At 38.0% G+C, this 17,009-nt stretch overlaps 2 protein-coding genes across 9 annotated transcripts in view; one reads left to right on the top strand and one right to left on the bottom strand.

The window, feature by feature from the left end:
- The window catches only part of plekha7b (pleckstrin homology domain containing, family A member 7b), a 90,380-nt gene extending 83,667 nt beyond the window's left edge, over nt 1-6,713 (bottom strand). For 4 of the 8 annotated variants that reach the window (XM_042515464.1, XM_042514160.1, XM_042516104.1 and 1 more), the window contains exons 1-4: nt 6,648-6,712; nt 1,757-1,923; nt 1,578-1,654; nt 1,417-1,474 (exon numbers count right to left, since the gene is read on the bottom strand). In XM_042515464.1, coding sequence (XP_042371398.1) covers nt 1,417-1,474; nt 1,578-1,654; nt 1,757-1,839 — 218 coding nt within the window. In that variant the 5' untranslated portion in view covers nt 1,840-1,923; nt 6,648-6,712. Of the gene's footprint in view, nt 1-1,416; nt 1,475-1,577; nt 1,655-1,756; nt 1,924-6,647 lie in introns of all 8 variants that reach the window. The other 4 variants (XM_042512816.1, XM_042512120.1, XM_042513522.1 and 1 more) reach the window with 2 other exon arrangements.
- Nucleotides 6,714-8,020: 1,307 nt separating this feature from the next.
- On the top strand, nt 8,021-16,646 carry nucb2a (nucleobindin 2a). The gene is made up of 13 exons (XM_042483686.1): nt 8,021-8,121; nt 8,500-8,640; nt 10,113-10,220; nt 10,557-10,689; nt 10,853-10,956; nt 11,388-11,573; nt 12,122-12,212; nt 12,383-12,441; nt 12,528-12,620; nt 12,730-12,819; nt 12,938-13,108; nt 13,818-13,878; nt 14,086-16,646. Exons 1-13 carry the CDS (start codon nt 8,098-8,100, stop codon nt 14,346-14,348), a joined length of 1,524 nt encoding a protein of 507 aa, XP_042339620.1. The 5' UTR covers nt 8,021-8,097; the 3' UTR covers nt 14,349-16,646.
- Nucleotides 16,647-17,009: the final 363 nt, after the last annotated feature.

Genomic DNA, 17,009 nt, shown 5'->3' with positions numbered 1-17,009 from the left:
CAACTGATTTAACAGCCTTTATGCCACCATATATCACACAACTTCACTGTTGTATTGTTCTTGCTTCTTACAGAGGAAAAGCGAGTGAACGAGGAAAAGACAAAGCCTGCCTTTATTCTACACACAATACAAGTGTCAGCAACGACAAATTTGTGAGTTGAAACTGTTTTATGTGTTTTTTCAAAGCTTAAATCATCGCATACCAGAAAGTCTTACAAAGTGGCTTTTAAATGCGTTGACATCCATTTGTTTAGCTCAACTTATTATTCCATCTCTTTCATGATACTTGTATACCTTTTGTAACAGGCATTGCTAAAATTAAAAAAAAAAAAGTTTGTATTGTTTTTTGGGTGCTGCAAACTGGTCTCCGCATAGCACTGCATGCATGTAGGTGAGCAAACCCCTCTTTTTAGAAACTTTCAACCTCAGAAAGACTGCAGCTATGGGGACATAAAAGAACTCCCTACAGCCCCTCTGTCTCGAACAAATGGGGCAAACTAAAAGAGCCATGACAGGACGATGGGTCGGGAACTACAAAACCTTGAATGAACTACAATGAGAAGAGTCATTGTTATTCAGCTCTAATGACGAATTTATGTCTCCACTTAGTTTTACAGTAGGCTGCCTGTTTGTCATTGTTAGCCTGACGTATCTGATTGGTTTCAGCATGATTTGCTGGTTACGCTTCAGACCAAACATCTCCGGTGTACAACACTGCGGATAGAAATGCAAATGTAATGCACATAATCTGTGCGTTATCTAGTTAAACAGATGTGTCTGCGTGGTGCCTTTCGTTGATTTTCAACCTAAATCCTGCTATTTGAATGTGTGAAGGACGTCTGACAAAAAAACTTCACGCTGCGGTCTGTGACTTTGTAAATCCTGTCCTCTCTGCTTCAATAATGCAATCATGCCATACATCTCTGTCACCACATGGTCACACCCCTCTCTTGCAACCTTTACAGTCTCTCTTTCTACACACACACACACACACACACACACACACACTAAGGCTGTACACCTACAGTATCTAATGGAGGGAGTAGAGGTCCTGCATGGAGGATGTGAGGAGAATTTTAATAACCTTCTTCCTGTCCTGCTAGGCAGTGCCACTTCCCATTAACAATGCAGGCAGAGATAATTGCTCTCACCTATCTGATGGGACCCCTGTGTGTTCATCCATATGCTGATGTGTTTCTGTGTCATTCGTCATGTGCATGCTGTGTTTTTACAACATTGTGTTAACAGCACAGCCGTGTAATCTAGTTTAACTCAAACACAAACGCGCCAGAGCTGCACAGTCACTAAGAGCAATTGAAAAGGAGTGGAAAGGCATTTCACACACAGCTTTTTAAGACGGAACAACCAGCGAAATGGGATCAAATTTTACAAAACAACGAAACAATGCGCACTCACTTGATGAAGTAGCTGGCTCCTTCGTCCGTGAAACCCTCTTCCCATCCTCTTGGCAAATCTACAACACGGACAAAAACACACTGAACGACCCGCCAGAGACAGAAAGACACATTGCAGCAAAGAAAAACGTCCCCCTGCAATTCAGAGAGTTTGTCGCGTACCTGACCGTATCATGTGTCCCGAGTTAACAGGTTCACCCGTGCGTGGATGTAGCCAAGTGGTGCTTTGAGTTTTATCACTGCAAGAAAGACACCTGTTACTGAGCGATAATAAAACAAGGAAAAATCCTTAATTATGCCTTGTAAAAGTATCAAGCGCTGGATATTTAAACCCTGCTCACTTAATAAAGAAGACCCGTCCGTCTCTACAAACTCCATACGACCAGTGGTCAGGTAGGGTGTCCCGTCCGAGAGGTGCCGCCATGATCTCTCGTCTCCGGCTCGGCTTGTCCCCCCTCTCCCTCTCCGCAGACTTTCCCAGGCAGCCCACACAAAACCACCGCTAGGGCTGCATAGTTTTTTTTAAAGGGGAAGAAACTCGTCAACACACCACTTTCACGACGCTGGTGTTTTTAAATGTTATTTGAGCTGATGAAAAGGGAAAACGCAGGCATGTGTCTGGTAAAGAGGTTAAAGCAAGGCTCAGATGTCCACAACAGATTAATGCATCAAGCTCAGTGCGGAGAAAAGTAGGGTGTAGTCCCCAGGGTGAAGAAAAAGTGCACTGGATTATTTGTGACTGGGACAGTCTGGACAATGATGTTTGACACACATTAAAAAAAGAAAACGTAGCAATATTAAAACTAACTCCAATGGCAAAAATAGAAGTCATTTTAAGGATATTAACCCCTTAAAAAACTAAGCAAATTGGCTTGATTTCTTTCAGAAACATAGGAAGAAGGCAACTTAACAAGAAATAAATGATTTCAAAGAAATTCGTAAATGAATAAATAAAAAATTACCAATTAAAAAAAACAATCTGAAAGTAAACAAATAAAAATAAACGTGGACATTATTTCAAAAAACGCCTTGAAATAGTAATTCTGTGACATAATTTTAAATATATGATTATGATAAACTTAAATATAGGTTTCTGGATATCATTTTTTAAAATAATTTTCCTAATCTACTACTTTATTACTTTTCCACTACTAGGCTTTCTCATCTCTGTAGGGAAATATTTGTCCTGGACTCAGATGCTACAAAACAGCACTGGCTGTATCAAATTACACTAAGAAATTGCACATAGTCCAAATTGCACATACATGTTTCCACGATGAAGCAAACCAATTTTCTCAGGGTTCAAAAGTGTAAATACTTGTGAAAAGTTAATGCAGCACAAGAAAGGTGATGTCTGTCCAGGTTTCAAAGGGTTAAATGATTACAGAAATATCTTAATTACAGAATTAGGCCCAATTTTCTCTTTCTAAGCTTCTATGGTGTATGAGAGAGATGGGAGAAAACGAGAACTCCAGCATCCTTAAAGAAATATTGTATAACAGGCTCATTATAAGATAGACATGTGGCAGCTCCAGTGAGTAAGATTTGAGGGGATATATTGGCAGACATGGAATATAATATAATAAATATTTTTACTTAACTGTATTATCACCTGAAAATACAAACTGTTGTGTTTTTGTTACCTTAAAATGAACCGTTGCACTGCAGCCCCTAACAGTCAAACCAAATACTGGCTCTGGTAGTTTACTGCCCCTCCTTGACGAAAGCTTTAGAAAAATACTGCATTTTTTCTTCTTTTTTTTTTTTTTTTTTACATAAAACTGTTATCAGTTTTTTTCAGCATTTTTACCAGTTTTAATCACCAGGTCAGCTTTTTTTTTTTTTTTTTTAACAAAGAAACCTCTGCAGATAATTGAGCTCCATGTAAAAATCTGAACAATGAAGACTGAGGGAATTCTAACCGGGAGAAGTTTCATGCAATCAGCAATCCTCCCCACCAGATGCCACTACATCCCCGTAACTCTTACACACTAGACTTCATCTACATACATACATACTCTCTCTATAAATACACAGTATATATATACAGTATAGTACACACACATATCAATACGTGTGTGTGTGTGTGTGTGTGTGTGTGTGTGTGTGTGTGTGTGTGTAGTCACAACACACATACAAAAAATAAACATTTCAACACACCCTTCTCTACTGATGTAATTTACCTGAAACTACTCACAGCTTAATCTAAAGGTGTAGATATTGTAGAATTAACAAAATATTCAAGGTATTTATTTTCCATTTGATTCAGACATCTTGCCTTAGCAATAAACCTTTAAAAATCCTTCTGTGAATTTTATATACCCTATATGTGCCGCAATGTACATGGTACTGCAAGAATGGAAAAATGCACAACCACAGTTCAGACTCAGAGTCTGGAAACAGACTGTAAGACAAATCTGTGTTTGGGGCGGAGGGGGTGACTTGGCATACATTTTTCAATTATGTGTATTACCTTGAGAGAAAGAAATAAAAAGCACTTGAGTGCTACAAGGTCTCTGTAAAACTCTGTGTGTGTGTGCTTAAAGTGAACCATGGCTGCATGTGTAAATGACTATGTCCATGCATGGAGGCTTCAGATGAAGTTTGTCAGCCTCACATCACCTTCACTGCAGTCACGCCTTGCGGACAGAGAGCCTTCCTGACCATGACACATTAAAATAACGCTTACACCGCATCAAACAGACCTGCCCAATTTACCAATGCTGCCTATAAATTTCACTTGAGCTATGTGAGGGCAGGCAATGTTCAAAGTCACAGCAGTGTTGGCACAGGAGTTATTTTGCTGAGCATTGAACACCTAAAGGAAGTTCACTTCATCATGCTGTGCTCTCTTATATAACTGCGTTATCATTAATATGATGTAACATGCGAGGTGCAAAAGGCATCCCAATTAAACGCCTTTCCCTTGTGTTTCCTATGAGGTGTAGATTACAGTCATCTTTATATACCTTTGTGAAAGGAAAATACTCCTGAATGGTGTGCACATCAGTGAACAGAGAGCATCTGTCAACATTATAAATATTTGATCTGTGATTCCCTTTTGGGGAAGCTTTGTTGAAACACTCTCCAGTGGTTTAAGGCACTGTTCTTCAAAGACAGTGAGAGATAAAACATTTCCTCAAAAAAAAAAAAAAAACAACATTATAGTGCAGCTGCTGTGCAGAAACCAATTCAGTTCTAGTCGTATCTGCTTGACAGATAAGTCAAAGAAGAAAAGAATTTTCTCCGCTATGTTTCTAACCCTACATGTGGGGTCTCTGATCATATTGGACACAAAGGCTAATAAGAAATTATCAGGTTGATGAGATCTACAGATAGATAAGAAATGAAATGGGAAAATGTATTGTATATAAACATTAAAAAATGCACATGCTTCTATATGAGGCACAAGCGGGCACTGATGACTTTAGCCTTTACAATCACCAGATCTACTCCCAGCTGGAAACCTAAGGGAGACGTGTTAGACAGTGCCCTCCATCATCATCAGTCTATGCCAAGCAGCGTAAAATCTCTTTTGGCAACTCATAGTGGGCCAACACTACACCGAGACTCCTGTTATGTATGTTGGTATATTTCCTTTAATTTACACTTATGTGTACCCTCTGCTTGAATCATAAAATGCTTTTATACATTTGTCACAGGATGATAAGAGCACCACTCAATTGCAACAGATCTAAAGAAGAAACTGCATTTTGGGGAATCGGTGTTCTGCAATATCAAGCAGAGACTGTCAAAGATCTGCAACAGGCATAAATATCGTCTTGATTAATAAATAATTCCACTGTATTATTGATATTGCTGTACTTAAGTTTAATGTAATTGGTGCACTTGTCGTGTTTTTCTCAACGAGTCTGAAAATTGCAGCACGTGGTCGCTGATACACCATACATACTGCAGTGTAATCATCCGCTGCCCCCGCTCAATTGCTGTTGTTTGACCTTGATATGATTAATCATCATTCCCACAACACAAACATACACACACACACACACTTAAACATACTAATTCACACACAAATACACACATACTTGATGCGCAGTCCAGTGCAGCTCTGCAGCATGGTCTCTGCTGCTGCTGCTGCTGCCGCTGCTGCTGCTGCTGCTGCTGATTCCTGCCTCTCGGCTGCCAGAGGCTCACAATGCAGCAAGGTGACTCAATGTTATTGTCTTCTCCTCAGAGAGACTCCTCCTGCTGAATCACAGCTTACTAAAGGTGCTGAGCAGAAAATGTAATAAAGATTCTCTCTTGTTCTTTTCTGACTTTCAGCTCAGAATAGTTTGGGTCCTAATGTGTCTGGCAGATGCCCACATAGGAAATCAATAACATCTATTGAGAAATGCATCTTTTCAAGTTCTCCCTTAATCTCAGCAGCGTGATGTATATAAATGAGTGTGTACAGGTGTCTCAAAGTGCCTGTAATATTAACTACACACTCTGTCGGGTAATATTTAGACAGTAGTCTCTGGTTCATTATGCGGTGCATTTAATCATTATATAGTTGTTGATTAAAAAGAAGTGCTGATCTTCCCCAGCTGCTCTTTCTTTCATTTTCTATGTTAGATATGATCCAAGACAATGATTAATTGCCTTCCAGATCACTGAACTATTACACTGACATCTACAGGGCAGGGGTGTTATATTTAGTCTTACGAAAACTGCTCCAGAAAAAAAAAAAATTTGATTCATTGTCTTGCTGTACCTCCCAAGGCTCATAAATGGTCTTTTTTGGGGGTTTTATTTGAGCACTCATAGTTCCAGCTGAAAGCCAATATTTTACCAATCCTGAGCAACTAATTTATGCCTTCTGTCTACACTGGTCCAGGTGGCTGTTGAAAGAAGAGGGCGTTTGGAGTATAATATGAACACAGTTTAAATTGTTTTTAAATCTGCAATTTTTAGCATTAGTAATAAAAATCAATAAATAGAGTGTGCAAGGGAAGGCAATGAGCGTAGCCTCTAATTGGGTTTGATCATGCACTCATCATGTCCTTTGTCACTGAGCATATCTGACAAGTTTCCCAGGCTTCCACTTCTATGACTATGAACAGACTGGAATAATGGCACTCAGCCAATATAGGATGATAGCACCCTCTGTTGGAGAGATGTGTGCTTACATCTGCACGAGACATCAGTGTTGAAGTGTGAAGTGATAAAATTTAAGCATTTATAAAAGGTACACAGAAAAGTACTGATTTGTTTCTGATTACTTACAGTAGTTACCATTTCTCTGAGTGTCTTCAGGAACCTCACATAGGCGCTGGTCTCCTCAGTCTGAGGGCTGCAGAGAGCGTCGAGAGGAGGGCAACCATTTTTAAGTACAGCTACCAGGGTCCATGTAAGATCTCCCCTTGAGTGCAGCGAGCAAAGGCTGGGGCGAGAGGTGCACCTGGACCCATTAATCACAGACCGCTGCTTTCTGAGTTGAGAAAAAAAAAAAAAGTTAGTACTCAACGTTACTCAAGCACTATCCTTAGAAAAGTGCAATTCTGAGGTGCTTTTATTCTATTTTATGCTCCTTTGTTTTTTATTTATATATAACATTTATCTGACAGCTACTGTAACAAGCTGCTTTGCAGACTAATTTTTACATACAATGTAAGATATGACATATAATGCAGTGTTATTGATGAAATAACATTATCTGAATGAGTTACAATTAGCTACAGCTTTACCAGCGGCAACATCTAAATGCTGCAAACACATTCATGCATTAAAAATAATTCTTTTCTAGTATAATGTACACTAAAAGGCTACAGAAAGGGGCCAATAATACCTTAATACCTGTACTTTTACTTTCAATATTTCAAGAATATTTTTAGTTATACTCATGTACTTCTATTCAAATTGCATTTTGAACCTACAGTATAATGTAATACTTCCACACTGTGGTATTACTATTTTAGTTTTAGTAAATTATTTAAAGGGTTGGTTGAATGTAAAGATTTCCCACAAACTGCAAGAAATTAGAAAAGGTGTCAAAAATTACCTAAAAATTAGTTTTAATAAAGAATGCAAGAGAGAGAGAAATTGTAATATGTTATACACACACATACACAAACACACACACACACAAATATACAAGCTAGAATTGTTATTATTATTATTTTATCTATACATTTTTTAAAATATTTTTAACCGGTTTTGGGGTTTTTTGCAGTCGTCACCGTTTTTCCTTTTTTTTTTTAAATGCTAAATTTCAAGTAATTTTCTTTTAACTTGTACCTTCTCTCTTTTGCTCTGGTTTCGAAGGGTAAATTAAGAATTAATCACCCATCTATTGTCAGATAGACCATTTATAGATCCCAAATAGATCTATGGTTCAAATTTTGGTACAGACACTTGTCCTGATGGGATTCATACTGTGGAGGTAAAAAAAAAAAAAAAAAAAAGATGAATACTTTGTAAGGGTTAATATTAGCTGCAATCGATCGATCAGAAACAAGAAGTAGCACAGCATCTTCGAGGTCACCGCCCACCTGCTCCTTCGTCACCTCGCCACGTACTATTCAATGCAACGCAACATGCTAGTGTGTTTGACGGACAGCTGAACTGACCAATGCGGTGAGCGCTGCCACATACACACAACGTAAGCTGCTGACTAGCGAGCTAGCTGCCGACACAACTCCAGCTGAGAGGAACCGACGAGAGGAAAACAGAGCAGATGAGGTCCAGGACTCACAATAAAGTGAGTAATACCAGTGACACATATTTATCTCGCTCTTTAGTTTAGCTTTTAACATTGGTTTCATGACTTTGTAAGGTAAGCTGCGCTGCTCAGACTGATAGCATACATGAGTTAGCTTAAGTGGTTGATTCTCATTAGCCTAATCTGTCAGTGGCAGTGCTAAAGCTAAGAGCTTCTTCTGGATGCCAGGAGCGAATAATGTGTAAACTATGCAGGCTACACGAGCTTTTTAATAAGGATAACGCTAAATCAGGAAGCTGACTACACAAAGACCCGTGTGTATCCTTTGACACATTAACCGTTTATCTTCACACACTGTGCAATATATTTAATACTGTAAAATGCAACTATTCTGACCTTAATTGTTCCCATTTCCAGATGTGTTGGAGCCGGGCCCTTCTCACCGGCTGGACTCTGCTACTGGTCCAGCTGCTGTGTTTAGAGGCTGTGCCCATCAGTATGGATAAGACAAAAGTCAAAGAGCCAGAGAAAAAACCAGAGGAGCCTCCAGCTAGTGTGGTAAGAGCACACCTGATGCACACACACCTTAATCAGGGGCATCACAGTGGAGGGGCAGTGGGGCAGATTACCCAGGATAAGAGGGGAGGCCATCAAAAGCCTGAAATGAAAAGTTTGATGTTGTCTCCCCTTTAAAAAAAATCTAATTATTGATATAACTAAATTAAAAGTTTTAGAATATATGAGTTGAAAGACTGAAATTTGTATTTAAAAAAATAGTGGAAGCTCTCCAACACCCCTTTCATCCCCCTAAAGGCACAAATGGTATATTCCATCTTGTGAAGGCCTCCTTGCCTGGATGAAATATACTCTTATTGAAAATTAAGAAAGAAAACTGTCCAGCTTAGGCTGAAAAACCAGTTCATGCAAAATAGGCAAACTGAGCTCAGAAGTATGACATCATGTGAAATATATGTAGAATTTAAACAAGAGCTTAAACCGGAAAAGTGGCTGTTACATGAAAATCGAACGTGCCTACAGGCTATTTGTGATTATGGAAGTCGTTGGAAGATAAAAAGGGCTGGATAGAAACCAGAGGATCTGCAACCTGTGATGATAATTGTGAAGAAGATGTGTATCATATTTTGTCAGAATGCAAGTTTAATGAAATGTAGAGAAAGGTATTTGCCAAAGAATGATTTAAACCACCCATCTATGTTTAATTTTGTTATAACATGTATTATTATGTAAGTAGATTTAACAATATATTTAGGTTGTGGTAATTTAGGATGGGCCTTTTTATCATGTTATACACTAAATGACTCAAATGTTCAGAAAAATAATCAGCAACCCTGATGTTGTGTCGCTGTTATCAGCTGTTTCATAGGCAGTAAACAAGACAGAGCTCAGTAACAGCACCTGCACTATTGAAAGATTGCCTGGTGTCTCTTTGTGCTACAATTAAATTACCTAAATCAGAAACTCCACTCAGAACTCATGATCTCACAAATCCATTTCATCATCAGTACAACAGCCATGGTACACATGTCGAAGCTTTGTGCAGCCACAGATTCGAATCACTGGGTTCTGCCTTAGGAAGGGTTGGTCCATGGTAAATATTGACATTTTGGCTTAGCACAAATAAAAATGTAGATTCTGTTTTGAGGTAAAAATGCATACAAGTGCAACTTTTTTATTGGAGAATAAATAAGTGATATTTAACCACAGAACAGCTGCCGCATATGGCAATTCGCAGAAGGCAGTAATAACAGTTTAGACATTCACGGCAAAACCTGTCATCTCTACACAGAAACACCTGGACAGACAATCTGTCATACTGGACAGCAGCCGTGAAAACAAAATATTCTGTTGCTCACCTACACAATCACCAGTACATCAGACTTAACTTAAAGAAGTGCTGATAACAAAACATAATAAACAAAAAAGATGATTTTTTTGCAGGTTCACTTGGTGTTTTATGTTTAATATAGAAATAACATTTTAAGTGACATTTGATTTGCTACATTTTACAGGACACTGGACTCCACTATGACCGCTACCTCAGGGAAGTCATTGATTTTCTAGAGAAAGATCAGCATTTCAGAGAGAAGCTCCACAACACAGACATGGAAGACATCAAGGTATCCTGCTTGTCTTTTGTTTAGTCTTATCAACATGGTAGGATGTTTTCATGTCTTCACCTCCTCTGTGTAAACGACTCTTAAATCATAACTCTGAATACTAAATTATGGGCTTTTACGTGTTCAGCGGTGTGATACATCTAGGTAAATCATGAATTTGTTGAGATATACTACCAGTTTACCAATAGATTTTGTTCCTCTTTTTTTTTTTTTTTTCAAATTTGGTCCTCTGCTAGTGGACCGAAAGTTTACACAGTACAGTTAGTGAAGTGTTTAATTAATCTCCCCAAAGTAAAATAAGAGAAATTAACATTAACTTATTCATGTACAATACAGCAAGGTAAGTTGGCCAAAGAGCTGGACTTTGTCAGCCATCATGTCAGAACAAAACTGGACGAGTTGAAGAGGCAGGAAGTGAACCGACTCCGAACGCTGATAAAGGCCAAGCAAGATCTTGAAGGAGGGAATGGTATGTTGTGTGACGAAAGTTGCATTTTATTTTGTTTTAAACTGAAAGAAAATACTATGTTTAAATACTATACTATAATGTTAGAGGTTAATAAATGACGAGGAATATTCTGTTATGTCTCTGTTTATGTTTTTATTTACGTAACTGATTATCCCCTGAACAGACATAGCAGTGGACCACCAGGCTCTGCTCAAACAGTTTGAGTACTTGAACCACATGAACCCGCATACATTTGAAGTGGATGACTTAGATCGGCTCATAAAATCGGTAACTCTCATTGCTAATTCATGCCATACAAAATGTTAACACCGCTCCGCTAATTTAAATTGCCTCTGACTTCACTGACTGAAGTAATTGGGAAAATGTTTAGTAGACACTATAGAAATGTTGTATCATGGCACAGCAGAGAAGTTAAAATACAACTGCTGTATTTTTAAGCCACCAATAATAACTAAAGAATGACCTTATGTTTAGTTGTAGACAGCTATACTTTTTTTAACATCCAGGAAGGAAAGGAGGGCAGCTGCATGTGTAGAGAGGAGCAGTGTCATTTTGGGAGCCTCCTGTGACCTGCTTTTCACTGATAGCTCAAACTGTTTATTATTTTTTTTTAATAAAGTACAGTATTCCACTATATTAACTATTAATTTAAAGCAAGGTGGATTTTTAACTGTTGTAATTTTTACCTGTGTATCAAGGCCACTAAAGATCTGGAGAACTACGACAAAGAGCGGCACGAAGAGTTTAAGAAGTATGAAATGATGAAAGAGCACGACAGACGGGAGCATCTAAAGACACTGGATGAGGACGAAAGAAAGAAAGAGGAGGAGCACTATGAGGAGATGAGGAAGAAGCATGCAGACCACCCTAAAGTCAACCACCCGGTTAGTCTGTTTCAAGTGCACACATAAACATGAGTTTTATATTATGATGTTTTGTTTTAGTCAACACAACAGTTAAGGTAGCAAATTTTAGTCCAGATTTTAATTGTTTAGTTTTTGCAAAGAAGAAAAAGACATGTTATCTTCTGTGCATGGTTGGGTTTGGATTTCTATAGAGGGCTTTTTCAGCATTTACATGTAAACTATCTATCAGGATGCTGAAATTTGGTGGTATTTATTAGCAACAATTTATCTATTTAACCAAAGAAAATGAACCACCAACTATTCTCATAATGACTAATCATTTCAATAATTTCAGCAAAATGTCAAAAATTTGATGGTTCCAGCTTCTTAAATGTGAGAATTTACTGCTTTTTTTGTCAATTTATGATAATAAATAAAGAGTTTGGGGTTTTATAGACTAAACTAAGTAATATTGATAAAATAAATAAAATAATCAGCAGATTAAACTAAAATGAAAATAATTGTTAGCTGCAGCCATATTTTTTCCTCAGCTGTCATTTAAATTTAATATTTCTTCCATATTGCAGGGAAGCCAGAATCAGCTAAAGGAGGTGTGGGAGGAAGCTGATGGCTTGGACCCTGAGGATTTTGATCCTAAGACCTTTTTCAACCTGCATGGTAAGACCCTAACTAACCAGCAACTGAGGGATGACGTCCATTTATATCATGCTGTCATTTGTATTGTATAATGTGATATAATTGTAATTATAATATCATCTAATATACAGTATATAACAGATAACAGTGTTTTTGTTCACCAGTCTTTTTTATTGTTTTTAATAATGTAGATACCAATGGAGATGGCTTTTTTGATGAACAAGAACTGGAGGCATTGTTTACCAAAGAGGTAAAGCCATGGCATCTGAAAATTCGTACTGTTTCATATTATTTGCAAATGGTCTTTGCACTGACTGTTGGTCTTTGTGATTTAAGCTGGAGAAAATCTATGATCCCACCAACGAAGAGGATGATATGGTGGAGATGGAGGAAGAGAGGCTACGTATGAGAGAGCATGTTATGAATGAGGTACAATAAGTTAGACTAAGGACCCTGTCATCACAAAGCTCTTTTTTCTAGCATATGGATATAAATAGAGTCCCCAGTCTGTTATCTGTTTGTCTTTTCGTCCTCATAGGTAGACTCTAACAAAGACAGGCTGGTCTCTTTAGATGAGTTCCTGGTTGCTACTAAAAAAAAAGAATTTTTGGAGCCAGATAGTTGGGAGGTGAGACACAATATATTCATTGAATTGACATTATTAAGAGTATTGTAATCCAAAAGCCATTTTGTTAGAAGAAGTAGGACTGTAATAAATGGTGCCACATCCACTCTGTGCTCCTCAGACCCTGGAGCAGAACCAGGCGTACACAGATGAGGAGATGAGGGAGTTTGAGGAGCATCTTGCTCAGCAGGAACAGGACCTCAACGAGAAGGCTTTTGACCTCCAGAAACAGAGAGACGAACTGGAGAGACAGCAGGAGCAGCTTAATGCACAGAAAATAGAGCTGCAGCAGGTGAGGGGTGGTGCAGTGCTGGAATATTTGAGTTGCAGTTACATTTTGCCACAGTAGGTTTACCCTGACAATATTGACTTTTCACATCGAAACCTGCTCGAAAACAGTGCTGACACCAAATCAGTGTTTGGAATCTAAAGGCTCAAACAGACATCTAAGGACTAGTAGCAACAAAGGCTGACTGTTGTCACCTCACTTCGCTTGTGTCTCAGCCAAAAACAAGACTTCAGCCAACTCTCCATATAACGGCAGCTGTGATTTGTATTCATTATTCAAAAGGGAAAGCAGAAAAACTCAATGGATAAAATAAGACAAATTTACCTCATCAGGTTTGTTTGAATTTTACACCCTCTTTAACTGGCATTTCTTTGCTTTCCTTAACTTCAGTTTCTCTTCTCATACACTAAGCTGAACTGCCAATGAACAGCAAATTTATTCACAGACACTGATTCAAAATAATGAGCCGTTGAAAAATAACCAGGGCCAATGGAGCAGCACACAGCACAATAACTAGGTTGGCAGACGCTTACAGCCGACAGTGGCCTTGGTGTGTCAAGGCCCTTACTGACAACATCTTCTGACTTAGCTAAAAATATATTTTCTTGAGCTATGATGTTTTATTGAAGTTATCAAATTACTGTGAATAACCGCAGTAGTGTGTGCAGTTTCCAAATATAAAAAAACCAAAAACATTTGAAACTCGTTACAGGCAGTTGAGCATATGGAACGGCTGAAATCACAGAAAGCAGAAACTCCGCCGGAGGTTCACGGTAAGCATTAATTGCACCATTTTGTCTGTTAATGCTTTTTATATATATATATATATATATATATATATATATATATATATATATATATATATATATATATATATATAGATATATAGATATATAGATATAGATATATATATAGATATAGAGAGAGAATAGATTTTACTGGCTGACCTCTGACAGTGTAAAACTGCTTCTTTGTTACAGTCGAAGGAAATGCTATTCCAGAGATGCATGAAATCGACAACCAGTTGCATCCTGAACAAGAGGCCCAAGCACAAGAACATCAACCTGCACCCCAAGATCCTCAATATATACCTCAGGAACATCATCAACAACAACAACAACAACAACAACAACAGCAGCAGCAGCAGCAGCAGGACCTGGCACAGCACGGTCTCCCCCAGACACACCAGGACCTGCCACCAGGGCACCAAGAAGCCGCACAGGGCCAGCATAACCTGCCATAACAATGCTCTCAAAACTTGAACCTCCACAACAGGACATTTGCAGCACCTCCACTCCAGCGTGCAGAAGAGCATTTCCTTCTGAATATTAGGCCTCTTTAACCAGCATGACTTAGAGGTTTGAAGGACATGAGGTGAAGGAGAGCAGCACAAAAGGAATCTCTGCTGAACCCAGTGTTTGATAACTGTAATCCTTGGATTACATAATGGAGTTACACTAGCAAAATCACCAACCAAGGACATCCTAAAATGTTCATACTTACATTTTCAAAGAGTGTTTGATTACATTACAAATGAGCAAGAATGTTTGGTAATACAATTATATATATAAAAAATAATAATAATTGGTGAGCTTTCTTGACCTGCTGTTTTCAAAGCACAGAACCTCTTATCAATGACAAGCCACTGGTTCTACAGCCTGGTAGGTTTGAGCTAACAGCCTGTTGGATATGCTCAGTGCAGCTGTTGATGGGGGATAAGGTGTAAAAAGTAATTTAAATTTCATCATTTTGAGTTTGACTTGACTCTCAGAATACTCCCAAACATCTTAAAACAAGCATGTAATGGCTGCAACCATGTACGCTCATGCATCCACACATTGTCCTTTTTTGCCAATTGGCATGGACAGTTGATCAGCTGTTCTCTGACTCATGACAAAGCTTTGCACAAAATCTTGGGCAAGTCTGTGAGTCCATTTGGAAATAATCCATCCCCACTGCCAGTCTCATGTAATCATAATCTACAAGCCTTCGATCGAATTTTTGTGGAATACATTTTATTTTCACGACTTCCAGCTGCAGCTGTCCCCAAATATTACTACCTTTTAACCAGAGAAGCCAGACTGCTCAGTCTTTACACTTTTGTCAAGATTTGCCAATACTTTTGTTACTTTCTTACTCTTGATTCTGGTTGGTTTCATAACTTGTCAGTCGTTTACCTATCTTCAAACATTATAATTTCATATGTATCATTAAAGATTTTTTGAGTTTTCTTAACTGAGGAAAATGCTCTGCCCTAAAAGACGTCAGGTACAGGACTACAGGAACTGGCCATTTTGGAGCCACACTGAAGCCGCTCTGCACTGACTTTGATGTCAAAATAAATTAAGGTGCTAGGTTATTTTAAAAAAAAAAAAATTAGGTGTGACATTTTTACGATATCATGACAGCCGAAAGTCCTGAAGATGCTTAAATGGGAGCTTGAGGTTACTTTCAGTGCACTGGACTTCTGAAATCATAGATTAGCTTTTAAACAGTTTAACAGGCATTTTGATTTTGGTCTACTTTTCATACACAAAGTGTATGCAACTTTCATGAGTTGATCATTATTGATCGTGATTTTTAATTTGTTCTATATAACAGTTTTGTTAAGCTTGTTTTGTCGATCACGGTCAGGGTCGTAAATTAGCATCAGTCACCAGCCAAATGCTGGTAAAATATGCAAGTGGCTGCTAGATTTGCTTCACTCGCCAGCCAAAAAAAAAACAATGGTCATCTATTGAGTGGCTGGTAGATTTCATTTGTTCCACCAGCTATAGGAAGGAAGGTAGACAAAAAAAACTTAATTTCCAGCCCTGATAAGGTTGCAGACTTTTGCTCCTATGTTGGCAAGCATGTTTCATCATAGTTTTCTTCAAAGTATTTTATTGAAGCAACTGCTGGATTTGGTAAATATGTTCAGTTTATTTCAAGGTTTTATTGGAAAAAATAGCAAAGCCCTAAGCTGATAAGAGCTGATATCACCACTGTCTTTTTGTTGTCTGATTAATATTGTCTGTTAAAGTCAAAGTGTTGTATCATGAAAACCTCTGAATTTGCATTGATTTCACATCATTATATTTGGCACATGACAGGTACTATTTGGTATTAATTTGAAAAACATGTCATGGCATATTTTCCCCCACAAATTACCTGTTTGGTGTAATTGCTGTACTATCCAGGTTGCTTTTTATCCATGTAATGTCGTGTTTTTTTTCTAGCTGGCAAACTGGCCATGGCAAACTGGTGTTTACTTATTGCCACTTTTTATTGAAAAAGGCTTAATTTGCATCCAGTGAGATAACAGGTTTTGCCATGTTGTGGTTTTACTTTATACAAAATCTAGATATCAATACAAACTCTTCTTTGCAGTATCATTTTGTTTTCTGTGTGCCAAGTGTTTCTTTGAGACAATACTGCATCATCTTTTGCACAAAATGTATAGATTGTGTTTTCCCGATCGCTTGCTGCTGGATAAAATACAGTAATTTGACAAAATTGTACACCTCAGTTCAAGATAATAAACAGTTATGGTGATCTTTCAGTTTGTGCAACAGATTGTATCACTTAATGAATTAGCTGTCAAACTCTTAACAGGACAGTGTAAAACAACAAAGTATGGTTAATTTACACATACAATATATTGAAAATATAAAACTATGGCCCCTTATTTGTTGAAATAAAAAGCTTCAGTAAGACCATAGTCAAATGTACATTATAGTATTATTCACCAAGTGTTTCATCCTAAATTCATGTGTTGCTGCACCAGTTTTCCCCACGATTTTCTTATTATTCTGCAGACCAAAAATTATACCCAAGTCATTTGAAAGATGCTATAAATCTACACAGAGTGGCTTTAATTACCTGATCACACTGACAGAAGACTGAAGGGCTGAGTGTCAGACAG

The sequence above is a fragment of the Plectropomus leopardus genome, chromosome 1 (genome assembly GCF_008729295.1).
Source record: "Plectropomus leopardus isolate mb chromosome 1, YSFRI_Pleo_2.0, whole genome shotgun sequence".
Lineage (NCBI taxonomy): Eukaryota > Metazoa > Chordata > Actinopteri > Perciformes > Serranidae > Plectropomus > Plectropomus leopardus.
Note: the sequence above shows the minus strand (reverse complement) of the source record. Positions and strands in the feature narration are given on the sequence as shown.

Excerpts from the sequence above, each read along its gene's own strand:
- nucb2a (XM_042483686.1), top strand. The coding sequence starts at position 8,098 with ATGAGGTCCAGGACTCACAATAAA. Across the intron at positions 8,122-8,499 it reads GGTCCAGGACTCACAATAAA|ATGTGTTGGAGCCGGGCCCT; the intron begins GTGAGTAATACC and ends TCCCATTTCCAG. Across the intron at positions 13,879-14,085 it reads AACTCCGCCGGAGGTTCACG|TCGAAGGAAATGCTATTCCA; the intron begins GTAAGCATTAAT and ends TCTTTGTTACAG.